Source organism: Mauremys mutica, chromosome 1, assembly GCF_020497125.1.
Source record: "Mauremys mutica isolate MM-2020 ecotype Southern chromosome 1, ASM2049712v1, whole genome shotgun sequence".
In the NCBI taxonomy this organism is placed as follows: Eukaryota; Metazoa; Chordata; order Testudines; family Geoemydidae; genus Mauremys; species Mauremys mutica.
Genome location: NC_059072.1, coordinates 225,630,099 through 225,644,553, shown reverse-complemented (window position 1 = coordinate 225,644,553; position 14,455 = coordinate 225,630,099). Strand labels below are relative to the sequence as shown.

Genomic DNA, 14,455 nt, shown 5'->3' with positions numbered 1-14,455 from the left:
CCTTGACCTCTTGGCATTGTTGACTCGCTTGTATCTGTGTACTCAATCTGTTCTGACAGTGAACTGATGGAGTCAGTGACCAGTGTGCCACTCTGTTTGTTTTAAGGCAGTGGGAAATCATCTGAGGCCGAGCAGACCAGGATCTCTTCCAATTCCTGCTTCTGTATCTCTAACAGGACTGTTCATAGAGATTATCTCAGGTTATGTGTGGACAGTACTCAGTGTGAGGTGCTCCTGTTCGGTTTAGATACAGTTCCTTGAATTTTCACCAAATACCAGGCAGTTGAGGCAGCCCACCTAAAGCATCAGGATGTTCTTTTTACTCATATTTGGATGACTAGCTTCTCAAGGCCCAATGTTGTCTTCTCTGCATATTATCTTCTTCCTACTCTGACAGTCTAGGTCTTGGGAAACCTAGAAAGGCTACTTTCACTTCCATACAGAGATTGGCTTCTGTAGCAGAAACTCTTAACAACACAGTGTTAACTGCTTTTCTATCACAAGAAAAATTCATTGACATTCAAATACACATTGCTCATAAGGATACAGTCTCATGGCAAATCAAGTCGTTTCTGAGATTCTTAGGTCTCATGGACCCTGGCAAGTACATAAATGCACGTGTCTGCTTCAGAACAAACCCATTGCAGCCAAATGCGGATCAGGGCTTTGAAGCCCCATTTGAGGCACTGATCTAAAATTGTAGTCTGAGAAATCAGTCTGCAAGCAGTGCCTCAGCGAGCTGACAGTGCTTCAGCATGCATTCTGCCTGCTGGGCACTACCAGACTGTCTGTGTCTTTTGGCAAATTTCATTTTGCCAAAGATCTCCAGTCCTAATCCTGACCCTTTCTCCTGCAGAGTGTTATTCCTGATGATTGTTCTCCCAAGAGCAGGGGTTTCCAGAGGCAATTCTTGAAGGAGTAAGGAAGGTTACTTGCCTATTACTGGAGTTCTCACAGAGGTAGTGCCTCTAAAGAGCCATTCCCATCCACTCTCCTTTCCCTCTTGCTTGGAGTCCTTCCTGATGTAGCAGAAAGGAACTGAGGATAATTAAAGCCTCTGTGACTCTTTTCATAACCTAGAATCAAACATTTTGAGCCACATGAGGGATTGTGTGCAGTCTCAACTGTCACTGCTTTCCACATGGATCCAGATCTTGTAGCATTATGGCACATACCTCATGGTGTGGCTCTGAAGAAACATGTAATTGGCTTTCTTAGAGAACATTGCGAGCACCCTTCATGGTGGTCATTTGTTTTCGTCAAAATTTGCTGAGTTACAAATAGTGTGAATCTTCAGACCATAAGATTTTAAAGGAGCTAAGCCAGCTAATGAATCTCTTGTCCTTAATTTGTACAATTTTTAGCTAGAAACTAGAAGCTGAGCTGTTTTAAAAACCTTGAATTTCACCAATATGCCTGTCTTTCTGTTAATTAATGTTAGAGTCTAAAATACTGTCAAGTTTTCCTTTATAGACAAAATAATACTGCACATAATTTATAAATTTCCATTGAGAGGGAAGTGTATCCCATTTGTGATATTGACAGTGGATATTGTTTGTTTGTTTGTTTGTATACTTGCACCCAGTGCCATGACGTCTGCTTGTATTCTCATACATTAAGAAACAAAATGTCAGCCAGTAATCATGCAACTGTAAATGCCTTTTTCAAAGGTGCTTTATTCAAACCTGTATCTGAGGCCCCAAACTCTTTTCAGCCAAATTAGAAATACTAATGCTTTTGTTTATTTTACAATAATTAAAACATAGTATAATTATTAATCGTACATGTGGAAAATAAATATTACTTCGTTTCACAGAGCATGCAAACTTCTCTAGTAATATTTCTGCTAGTAAAATATCGCCACAATTATGGGATTGAACCACAGTCCATTGAAGTTAATGAGAGTCTTAAAATTATTAATTTCCATTGATTTCAATAAGATTTGGATCAGGCTCTGTAGATCCAATGAAGGAGCAACCTGAACGTAGACACACATTCATTATTATTTGTACATTCTTTACATATATAGAGCGGTTTAGTGATACCTGGGATTCCTTTCATAGGCATCCTTTTCTTCAGAATAGCAGTCAATTTGAACTTTTCCAGGAAGTATGGGATCTGTTAGTTATTTTTCATATTTAAAAGTACCATTTATGCATGAATATGTCAAGGACAGATCACTTCATTGAAGCACTATTTATGCATTTAGTTTTTATATCTTATATTGCAGATAGAATCAACCAACGGGGAGAATCCAAGCATCAAGAAATCCCTCTTTCCTCTTTTTAATTCAAAGAATCATTTAAAGCATAGTTCTTCTTCTTTGAAAAAGCTTCCTGTAGTCACTCTACCCATGGTATTAATTTTTAAGTACAGTAGCACTGAAAAATGCTCCAGTAAACTTGTTTTACTGACTACAGCAGCATGTATTCTATTTTCATGGGATCACGTTCTCTTTAAGCCAGTTAAGTATCTTGGACCAGTTCCATAAATTCAAATACAATCAGCAGTCCTATCAGAATAAATCTAATAAAAAGGATTCATAATTGAGTAGTCCAAGATATACTCAAAATATAATGTATCCAGTTGCTAAGAGAGGAAGAGCCTGGGACTAAGAGTAAAGAAGGCAAATTCTCCTGAAATCAGTTACACTGTAAAATAGAGTGACTTTCCCCTTTTGTTTGACCAGTACAAATAAACTTGAAAATAATTTGGTTTATAAATTGTATTTATATTTTGTTTACAGATTGTTCTCTTATGTCCAAATTGAATTAATCAACTATTGTAACTGCAGGCTCAGTGAAAGATCAATTTTTATTAGCTTGTGCTGCTGCTGGATTTTTCTTTGTCCTAATAGTTACTGGTGACCTTTTTTTAGTGAGAGCAAATTTTGGTTGTTTTGTTTTTGTCTGTTCCATGGAATTGTGGTATGAGGTAAATCTCCTATATATTAAAAAGCTTTACATTTTCTTCATCCTCACGTCAGGTTTTACAGAGACACAAATATGTTGAACTTGAGGATAGGGTTCCCCTGCATTTGTAGCAGCAAGACTCAGCAATATACCCAATTAAAAACAGCGTTGATCTGTTTTCATCCAGGGCAAAATTTGGCTTTACAGAACTGGCCCACGGTCTTAACTGCAATATGGAATGCTATTGAAATGAGGCTAAGGCACTGCAGGGCTTTCTGTAGGCTTTTTAAAATGCTCTCTCTTCCAGCAACTAACAGCATGGGAATGCTTTAAGGGTTGAGGTTGTAATAAATCTGCATGATATCCACAATAATATGGGGGGAAATATTGAGAGGACATTGCAACTCAGCTGCAGTAGGGGGCTTCACCTGCATTGTATAATTAACTAGGAGTCGGGGATAATTCCTACACCTATTCTTAAGGACTTACTGAAATCCCCTGTTTATTATTATGTTGCAGATGCCCGGCAGTGATGGTCAGGATCTTTTGGCATTACAGAAAGCCATTCACTCTTCCAATCTCCAGAGCAGCAGGCAGAAGGATTGGCATCCTGAGAAGATGACAGAAATCCAAACTCATGTAAGTGTCATTTTCCGTCCCCCACACCCTCTCACTGTGGTGTCTTGACAGTGAACAGAAAAATTGCATTTGCCCTTATCCTCCGCTTACTTCTCGGTCCTGTGGCTACCATTCTGCATAATTGAGAAGTAAGGGATATGAGACAGAGAGAAAAACAGTGTATTACAATCCATACAGTAAATATCACCTGCTGGAAGGACATCACAAACCTTCTCCTTTCCCCTCCCCAAGCCTTGGATTTGGGGCAGTACCGATAGGACTATAGGAGTGGCAAAAAATCCAGAATGGAAGCCATAATAGTCCACCTTTTAGGCTGCAAAAGCTTTGATTATGTTTTTGCATTAGAGGTGCTTTCAAACAAAAACAGAAAATTTGGCCACTTACTTTGAGGCAAGCTGCGCTGTAAATCTACCCCCCCTACTCTGCCATGCACTATGTGTCTGTATGGACCATGCTGCTTGCTGGGCACTACAAGTTCTCTAGTGCGCTTTGATCCACTCCACTTTGAAACAGGAGCAGATCAAAGCACGCTACAGAAATTTTAGTGCACAGCAGCAGCATCCTTAGTGTGTGCGGTAAGCTTACATCCCAGCTTGCTGTGAACTAAGCGCTCATGTAGACATCCCCCCCCCCCCCCAGAGCTTCAAAACCAGACAGGAGAACTTCATTGCAGCTGCCATGTTTTCAAAAAATAATTGATGGAACAAAGTTTTTCTACTGTAGCTATCTCAACTGTTCAGGCAGCAATAGTAGATACTGATCATAACCACCAAGCACTTTATGTATTGCCATATTCCTGTACAGTGGGTCCTAGTCAGTGGATTGAAATTATATATTCAGAATTAGTAAACAGTAAAAGGGACTAAGTCCTGACATTTTTTAAAGTTAAGCTGGTTCCGTTTAAGACGTGCCCAAGGCAGTTAGTTTTCCTACAGAGAGGCTGGCATGCTAGTGTAACAGCAGGGCATAAGACCAAATGTTTCCCTCATTCTTTGTCTTGCAGAGCCAACCTTTAAAATCCCTTCGGAAGCTGTTACATCTGTCCTCCTCCTCAAATCATTCTATCCCCTCTGAATCCCGCTTCCAGCCATTACCAAGTCAACCAGCCAAAGCTTCTTTTTCTGAAGTGCGAATTCACCCCATAAGTCAAACTTCCAGTAGCAGCAGCAGCAGCAATGTGCGTCAGGAGCCCCAATCAAAAGGCAGGCCGACACTTCAGATACCAAGCCAGATAGAACCGAGTTGGCATGTGTCTCCGGTGAACAGGAGTGCTAGTGACGGGACTTCCTACTCTGATCAACTGCCTTCCAAGAGTGGACAGAATGGGCCCACGTATAACCGAACAAACCGCTCCCGAATGCCAAATCTGAATGATTTAAAGGAGACGGCCTTGTAATGGCACTCCCGATTGTACACCAATTAACATGGGAATTTGAGTCGAGGGTTTGATGGTGGTGCTGGTGATAGTAAGACTGTATTTTCAGCTTTATAAAAGTGTGCAATATGTACCTGTGGGGCTATATTGTTTGGCACCACACTGATAGTCAGGGATCATACAGTAAAACAAGATGAATTATTAATTACCAGTCATCAGAAATCTCATTGGCTGATAGTGTGTGCAATTCAGGGAGAAGAAATGTGTTGCCATTTTTTCTCCTTTACATTCCAGCTCAGTGCACATCTGTCTGAAAGACGGGAGAGTTTAAGTATGTACTGGCACTTCGAGGGGTGAAAACAATTAGTGTCTAGACTTATGCCCTTACTACATATTTTGCTGCCTAGTTAAAACAGTGGGGTTTATGTGATACAAGTATCCCTGTTAAGGGTTAAAGTTGAATTGTATATCTTAAATTTGTTTTTTAAACTTCCACATTTGATAGGATTTGTAATATTTATTTATGATGAACTAATATCGTACTGTTATAATCATCTCTTCTGTTACAATGTAAAGTTATTTTGAGCTGTTTGAAACATTGTGAAGCAGTGCAACAGCTACCGTAGTTTCTATAAAAACTAACAGTAACATTTATATATTACATCAGGAGTATTTTATTCTCTCGTTCTATATATATATAAAAATATATATATAAATGGTAAATAACTGTCTGATTTTTTAAAATATGCTCATTTAAAAGAAAAGTATTGTTATGACACTATCTGCCATATTTTTATACATTTGTGATATAAAGTGCAGTATTATACTTCTAATAAAAGGGAGTTGAATGTGGATATAAGTGTGACTGTAACAGTATGAATCTTGCTCAGCTATGAGAGCACAGTGCTATAGGCATTACTTTTGATAGCAGACAAAAGTATATTCATTTCAAAACTTTATATTGGCTATTTTGTTGGAGGTATTGGCTGAATGTAAGAGACTACGGAACTGTACAATAATCTGAATGTGGTATATTCTCCCCTAAATGTGCACTTAGCTTTCCCATTAGCGTCAATGGGAGTTATGCATCTGCATCAAGAGAATAGAAACTTGGTATCGCTTATCTTTCTCTAAAGGGAGAAAGTGCCCATTTGCCACAAGCTAAAGCAGATGCTCTTCCATTTAATAATAGGGTGAAGACCAAAGAAATATAGCATGAGTTGCAAGTGACATGCCAAAGTTGTGACACTTACACACAGCATGGCACTGCAAATCATGGTATAAGCTTTTATGCATATATGTATTTTACATTGGGTTTAAAAGTCTACTAACTAGAAAGATAAATCTTGTATTTAAATTTAAAATGCTCTTGCACTTTTTTTTCTTCCTGTTTCAGGATGTACTTAAAGCTACTTAAAATAATGATATTCAGATAGAGGTGGGAATGGTGCCGGGCAGCTTAATTACGCCTTGTAACTCGCTATCAGAATATTCCCATTCACAGTCAGTTTCCAGTTTCTGCTAAATATTAGATGTGAGGTTTCAATCTCCTGTAGAATATTATGAAAAGAAAAGGGATTGCCTTTATAACAATGGATTTTAAGTGTAGGGCCTGATTTCCCCTCTCATACTAGTGTAAATTAGGAGCAAGTCCACTGAAGTCAAATGAGTTACACTGGTATAAACTTGGTGTAGGTGAGAGGAGCATCAGGCTGTAGTGTCAGAACAATACAATCTTTCCTACATTTAAACTAAATTGTTCAACTCTCGCATCAGTCTGCAGTGTAGCTCACTTTCTGCCTGTTATCTTCATATATCAATTGTACTTACAGATATTCTGTCCTGTCCAAAAAGAAGTCAAGATGAGCATGAATGTCATAATTTAGCCACAGATATAGATGTAAAAATAGCCATTTAGTAACATTTGGAGTTCCTACTTCACTGCAAAAGGAGGTAAAGTCCAAAATAATGCATTTAAGAACATTAAACAAAATTGACACCAACACTTGCAAAAGCTGGCGATAGGATACAGTATGTTGTTTCAGGTTTGCACAGTACAAAAAAAAGTAACAAGTTTGGCAGACTATAAAGCAGGAATTCTTGATTTCTCAGCTGCCTGAAAGAAATGTGCATATGTTGTTTTTTCAGATTTCATCTGATATATGTAATATATAAACACTATATATTATATATAATATACATGTAGTGTGTATGAAACAGTGCTTTTTATGTCTTGATAAGCTCAGTAGACAATAATGCAATTTCTAGTTTGAGAGTGGGGCTCTAAGCAGTATTGTGTGAATGTCTGCAAGACTGGTAGTGTCCGGGTCTGGCTCGTTAGTCTTATAAGAACTTCTTTTTTCATTAAATAATACATCACTTGCATTTTGCCTCTAAAAGTCGTCTTACCTTGCTGTTAAGGCCGTCACACTTGCATAATCACATTGGGCCATTATGCAGATTTATAGGAAGAACAGAAGCCTCCGGTGGATTTCCCCTCAGCATGCAATAAGCTAAATAAGAGAGATTACTAATTGTGCTGTCAGTCCTTTAACATCCTCATTGCAGCTTCAAGTGTGATTCAGAAAACATACAGAATATTTGGTGGTCCAAATTGACGAGATCTCTCTCTATCCTGTACCACAATTTCCTCTTTAGAAACTTCTACAAACCTTGAAAAATTAAAACTGATCAGTAAACTGTTTGTTTAATGTATGTAATTCTCTTCCTTTTGTTTGAAAGAGTGAAATTCTCATTTTGCGAACTGGTGTTGGTTTAAATGTTCCCATATATTTAACCCTGCCTAAATTCCCAACCTTTAGTGTATTGCTAATACAATTTGGCTAAGGCTCCCAAAGGAATCTTGTTAGGATGATTGAGATTTGCTAACTCTTGAGTAGAGAAAAGCCTATTACAGAGCAAACAATTTGTCAAGTGTGAGTTTTGCTTTTCACTGAGATTATTGGTCTCTGGGTCTAACTTCGCTATATTATATATTCAGTGGATTTACTAAGAATAAAGCAGCTAAATTAGGGTTTACGTTTCCATTCTTTGCCAATTTGTTTTGCCTTATGATGGTGCCACTAATGAGAACATAAAAGAAACAAGTTTGCAGGAATTAATTAGGGTCATTTATATAACTCGAGCTGTCTAAACTTGTCTGAATTTGGCTCTTGTAAACTGAAAAATAGGCACTTTAACCTCTTTTTAATTAAAATGTATACTCTCTACATGGACTTAAACTAGCCTTTCACAATTGTCATGAAAATTTGCTAACCTAGAAACAGATTTTTTTTGCCCTTTTGATGATGATAATGAAAAAACTAATTATATGGTACACACCGGGCAGGGGGGGAGGTACATATTTTTAGCAAAGGGAATTGTGCAAGGCTGGTTGAAATTGTTAGACACTTTGCTCCACCAGCACATTCAGAGGTTCACTGTTCCCTCTGGAGCACCATCACTGCTCTGAGTTTTAGTAGAGGTCATGGTCTGAGAAGAACAGTGGGTAGCACTCTCTGCTTCAGGAAGTCAACCTGCTGCCTCTACAAATTCTCCCAACCCACAGAGCTCAGGACCAACCTCAAACTCTGAGTTCTGCTGCCAGATCAGATCCAGGCTTATGAACTGGATGTATAGGTTCTAATGTCTCTGCATTTTAATGCATGTTTACAAACCACCATTCTCTTAGATCAATATAAAGACAGGCCTCAAATTGATTCATCCTCAGATAATTTACAGACCTGTTGCCTTCCTCTCTCACATAGGTTTCTGGGAGCAAAGGTGGGTTATGCCTTTAAAGGTGGACTGATATTATTGCAGAGGCTTGATATTTTTTGGCCACTATTAAGAATTTCAGTTGAGGGTCTATGCAAGATCATCTGATCAAGGAAGTTTGAAAAGCCACAAAATAAAGACTAGATTTTTATTTTCCCCACAAGTCCTTACAAGTGAGAGTTTACTATACTGCAGTGATCATCCTTAAAAACTTGCCACTTACTGCAGATTATTTGAGGCATTTTAGGCATTTCTTCTAGTAGGAGCAATGTAGTTTAGCTAATGTTGGAGATGAAATTATTCTTTATCTGAAGTAAAAATTGGCAATCTTTCAAGGGTGACCACCAGCCAGAAAGTCAGTTGGGCTCCTATTCTGGTTACAGTTGTTCATGATCCTAAAGCTATTTGGGAGTCAGGCAGGTTTTACATTTTTATACATCAAATTAATATAAGAACTATAACTGTGTGTGTGAGTAGAGCTATGAGAAACATTAGAGTCCCAGTCAGTCCCACAAGGAATATTCTGAATAGCCATAACGATGTACTGCATAATTTGTGTTGGTTGTGAACATTTGTTTAATTTGTTCTGTGTCTCTTGGCAGACAGCAGACATCCAAAAAGGGGACAACGCTGTGTACCACTCAGCTTTGCTGTTGTAGAATTGATGTGTATAGGCCCAGTGTGTGCAGTGAAGGGAGTATGGCACAGGAGACGTTAAGAAAGATAGAGTGCCATATTTAGCCATTTCTAAAATGTCCTTCAAATCAGGATACTATTGTAGGAACAGGTGCCTTTCCCCATGCAACTTCCGTTTTCTGTCTGTGTCATCATGTTGACCACTTCATAAACTGAGGTTTGCAGTGAATGAGGAGAAAAGCCATTTAACTTCTAGCCTTTGGGATATTTAAGGAGCAATTTGAATAAACTTTTATACATAGTTTGGTGTTTCTAGGAAAAGCTGGTTCCAGTAATGGAGCATCATCTTTTGGGTCCTTTTGGGTCAGATGTTATGAGAGAACTGCAAAATTTTTCTCTCACCAATCAGCCCCCAAATCACAGGAACAATCTTGGGGGTGGGGGAAGACCATCTCTTGATAGAAAAATCCCTTGGCTGAGTGGCCTGCTTTAACACCTTCTGAATGTATAAGATACAAGTTTATAGATTTAGATTATAGTTTACCTGCACTTAGTTCTGCGTGGCTGTTGTTCATGATCAAGGGTATCTTGGTGTTCAGGCAATTGGTTGGAGCAAGAGGACCTCTTGGAGACCATAACTAAATGTAAGATGCACAAGATTAGTTGTAGGGGTAGCCATCTCTGTGTTGTCCATTTGGATGCTCTCCCTCCATTAAAACAATGTACTGTGTTACTATCCCAACCCTTCTGGAGAATGTAATTCAAAACACATAGCCAGATGCACAGGACTTTTGGTGTCTCAGCCCAAGAGACTGAATTTGGAGTTGATGGCTTAAAGCCTAAGAGATCAGGAATGTACCTCTGGACCTTTCCTGTCGTCTCTAGGAGTTGATCTACCTCCTCACTCTTACAGAATGTGGTCAGGGTTTGCTTTGTTGGCCCTCAGTTTACCATTGTCTTATGTTGTAATTTTTACAGGAAAAGATCTATAAAGTATTCCATCTTACACTTCAACATAAGAGAATTATGTGCTCTTAAGAGCCTAATAGCAGAGCTTAAGTTGGCCTTCATCTGGATGTGCTTCTAAAAACCTCTAAGCCAGCTCAGCTACCCTCATGGAATCCTAATGTCATCTTTGCACTGCTTTTCAGTCTTCCCTTTGTGCCCTCCATTTATTTCCATGTAGTTTTCAAATATTGAAGTTGCCTTGTTCTTTGCTATTGCTCTAGCGCAGATTATCAGGGAGATAGAGGCCTTATCTATTACTCCACCCTGGTTTGCTGCTCTATGCAGAGACAGCTATCCTTAGACTTGCTCAGGATTTTCTTCAGTTTAATTTTTCACTTCATCCAAGGAAGAAATCTTATCTCATTGTCCCATTCTCCCCCCCCCCCCCCATCCATCCAGGAAAAAAAATCAACCTCTATGATGAGTTAGAACACAGTTTAATAAAAAAAAAAAAAAAAAGCCCGGACTAAGCTTTCACATGGCCTTGTTTGTCTATGTGCGTTCTGAGGAAAGCCTCAGAAATAGAGGGGGGGCATCATAAACATACAGGACTGGATATGGCAGCTCACAGTCACTGATTCCATTAAATCTCCAGTTGCCAAAGCCGGTCTGCAGCACAGAACGTGAATTTCTGCAAATCTATTGAATCTGAAGCGCTTTGTGTAAGCTCTTGAGATATAAATCAGATGACAGAGAGTGTATCACAGTTTAGTAAAAGGCTAAGTCCAAAGTATAGGTTGTGTCCTCAGCTTGCTGTCTCCGCAGCAAGGTGTTTTTGTACTCCTATTTTAGGTGCATCATACAAAAGGATATGTCTCATCAAAAGGAGTAATTTCTGACCTATAAATTTGGATTATGTGAAACAATGATCATGAACTGAAATCCTCCCTGAAAGTGTAATGTTATTGGAAACTCCATTGAAGCATTTGTAAATCTGGTTAATCTGTTAAGAAAACCATTCAGGACTGCTTAGATCTCCACTGTCAAATACTGAATTATATGGTCTCAAAGGAAGAGGGATGGCAAAAGAACAAGGCTTGGAGAACTTGATGATGATATTTTTCACCACCTGGCAGAAAGGGCTTTGCCAAAAGTATGAGATTGTGGAGGTAATTTTTCCAAACTTCCAAATTTATTGGTAAAGAATTACCCACTTCCATTAGCAGCTATTAGAAATTCTAAAATGCACAGACTTTTAAATCTACCATGCTTTCTGTTGTGGAAGGGATGTGATATTGTATTAACCTTTTTAATCCTTGAATACAAACTGATTTTAAAATGTGTTGGATATGTAAAGAAGACTTCACACAAGTTAATAAACCATGTGTAAAGTGTTTATATACAACTCTCTTTGTATCATGTCGTTGGTACACCGTATCAATTATTTTGGGGCATGTATTCCATTCTTAACTTCTGTACAATTTCTATTGTTGCTGTAAATATTATAAAAGAGAAAAAAAATCCTGTGGTAACCTTAATTATCAGCATGGAAATGGTTAATTTTTACTGAGCACAATGTATTTTTGACTGGGCCTTCCAAACTATGTCTTTAATAAAATGCAGGTTTTGCACTAGACAACTGAGGTTCTCATGGCTAATGTTACTCAGAAAGCATTTCACACCACAGGTATGAAGTTTCCTTTGACATATTAGCTTGTCTCTAACCTTTCATTGTGTCGCTACATGCTGGAGGTGTGAATCCAGATGATCAGAATTGGATCGGAATTTAGAAATGTGCCTCAGTAGACACATTTGTTCCTGGATCTTGACCTCTTCCCAGTTTGAGATGTTTGGCTTGCACCAGTCCCCCTGAAAATTCTTGGCCTAGGTGTTCGGAGCTTGAACACACTCCTTCCACCTTTGTGCCAGAGTTTTCTGTGATGGGTGCTGAAGTACTATTCTGTTTGGGCCATGTCTTATCCATTCATATCCCCGCTTGTGTTTCTTATTTTGCAGCAGGGAAAGCAAAATCTTTCCCTCTCCCTCCTCAAGCGGCCAAAATGTCTGGGGCTTTGCCCCTTGAAGAGTATCCATCCCAGTCATATTGTCTCCATTTGTTGCCCGCTCACCACTTGTTATAAAAAAAGGCCAAAAGGTGCTCCATCTTGAAGGAGACCAGCTCAGAAGCCACAGAAGAAGAACTCTACCATGAATGCACCAGGCTCAGGAATGTTTGCTAAGCTGGGGGAAGAAGGTTAAAGGCTGGATGGCTTGTTGGGGTCTCCACATTCCCTGACCCTTAGAAACTGATGGCATCCATTTAAGTGGATAAGCTCTCCATGCTTCCTCATCAAAATCATCTCTGCAATTTCTGCGCATTTGAGATGTGAACCTTGCATCACATTCCAGGTGGGCGTATGGGGGCCAGATTTTTGCAGTGTTTAGGTGTCTAAAGATGCAGATAGGTACTTAGTGGGATTTTCAGAAGTGCCTAGGTGTCTAACTTCCATTGGAATTAATGGGAATTAGGGGCCTAGATGCTTTAAATCCCACTAGGTGCTTATCTGCATCTTTAGGCACCTAAATACTTACATCTGGCCCGTGAGCCTTCATACTCCAGATCAATTTTTAACCAAGGTTAATTTTCTGCCACGCCACAGATACATTACATTGATAGCATGAAAACCAGAATATCACTGGAGTGTCTTTCTCTTTCCAGATTATGTCTTACCTTTTGCCTGTCCTCTTCGTGCTTAGTTTTGCCCATCGCATCCACTTCCATGCCTCTGGCCATATCACTCCCCTCTTCGTATCGCTTCATTGGCTTCCTCCTGCTGTTTTGCCCTTTCCTAAAAGGCCTGGCTCTCCTGTCTATATTTCTCCTCCCATTTCTTCCCCATCTCTCTTCCCTTCATGTCTTCCCACATCTCCCTCATGTGCCCCCTATCTAGCCCCTCACAGTCTTGTTGCCCTCAGTGCTTAAATGCCTCCTTATATACATACCAAATCACCTCTCTAGGATTTTAAATCCTTCCTTGCAATATGCCTCTTCCACAAAGGCACAATGAACTCTGCAAGATTCCTTAGATCACGGATTCAGTCACCACATGGTCTACAGTAACTTGTTAGCTACTTGTGGCTGGGTTAGTATCCTCTTTATTAGGCCAGCACTGAGCAGGCTGTTGATGCTCAGTACATTTAAAGAATGTTGGTTTCCATCTACCTTGGGGAGAGTTGTCTGAGCCCTCTAGCCTCTCCCTCCTCTGCCCTTACCAAAGACCCTGTGCCATTGTTCTCACAAAGGATGGTCAAATGCAGGTCTATGGAGGAATGGAGACCTTTTCTCTCAGCCCTCAGCCTCATTCTGTGGCCTCCAGGAAATGGAGTGCGCTGCTTCTGCAATGCTGTCACATCCCGATGGGCTGGAGTGAGTTACCCTCAATACTGCCCCCAAATGATAAGTACTGCTGCCAGGGTAACAAACTGGCTGATGTCTTCGTTTAACTAGGCTTGGTTCACTTTTTAAGCAGGCAAACCACTGCTTTGGTAGCTTTCATTTCATCCAGTACCACAGGCCCAACATCCAGAACTCCCACATAATTGCCAGTGGCCAGAAATCTATTTGAAATTTCTATTTCCTCTAGTTCTCTTGTTTAGCTTTATTCTTACAGCCTTTCCTTGCTGTGTTCCTCATTTATCGACCTCACAGCCATGACCCCAATGTTCTTGGTGTTCAGCTGTTTTATCTGCTCATTTCCTTTTCCTATATCCCCTACAGAGTCGAGAAACAACCTTTTATCATAAGTGAACTGCTTGGGTTCATTTTTTTTCTCCTGCTGACTGACTTCTCTCTCCAGCTCAGCTGTGCGTGTCCTCCTGACAACCATAAAGGACTTGGAAAGAGTAGCGCTAACTCTCCTTGAAGAGATTGGAAATATAGGCTCTCCCTCTTTCCCGGGAGCTAGGTAAGGAGGTGATGTCTCCCTCCCAGCAGGTAAGACAGAGAGTGAAGTGTGGTCTCAATCCTCTCCCACAGCCAGAAAGGAAAATTCCATCCTGACCCATTAGGAGGGAAGGGTCATTGGCTCAGAAAAGTGGTGTACAGCAGTTCGATAGGAAGGCCTCGGGCAGATGCTTATTGCCTAATTTACAGTTGGCAACTCAACGT

General features: G+C 39.8%; 1 protein-coding gene across 4 annotated transcripts in view; it reads left to right on the top strand.

Moving 5' to 3' along the window:
- Window positions 1-11,923, top strand: part of CDKL5 (cyclin dependent kinase like 5) — a 212,252-nt gene extending 200,329 nt beyond the window's left edge. For 3 of the 4 annotated variants that reach the window (XM_045017714.1, XM_045017577.1, XM_045017635.1), the window contains 3 exons: window positions 2,231-2,356; window positions 3,432-3,551; window positions 4,555-11,923. In XM_045017714.1, the coding sequence (XP_044873649.1) occupies window positions 2,231-2,356; window positions 3,432-3,551; window positions 4,555-4,947 (639 nt within the window). In that variant the 3' untranslated portion in view covers window positions 4,948-11,923. The remainder of the gene's footprint in view (window positions 1-2,230; window positions 2,357-3,431; window positions 3,552-4,554) is intronic. The other variant, XM_045017797.1, reaches the window with a different exon arrangement.
- Window positions 11,924-14,455: the final 2,532 nt, after the last annotated feature.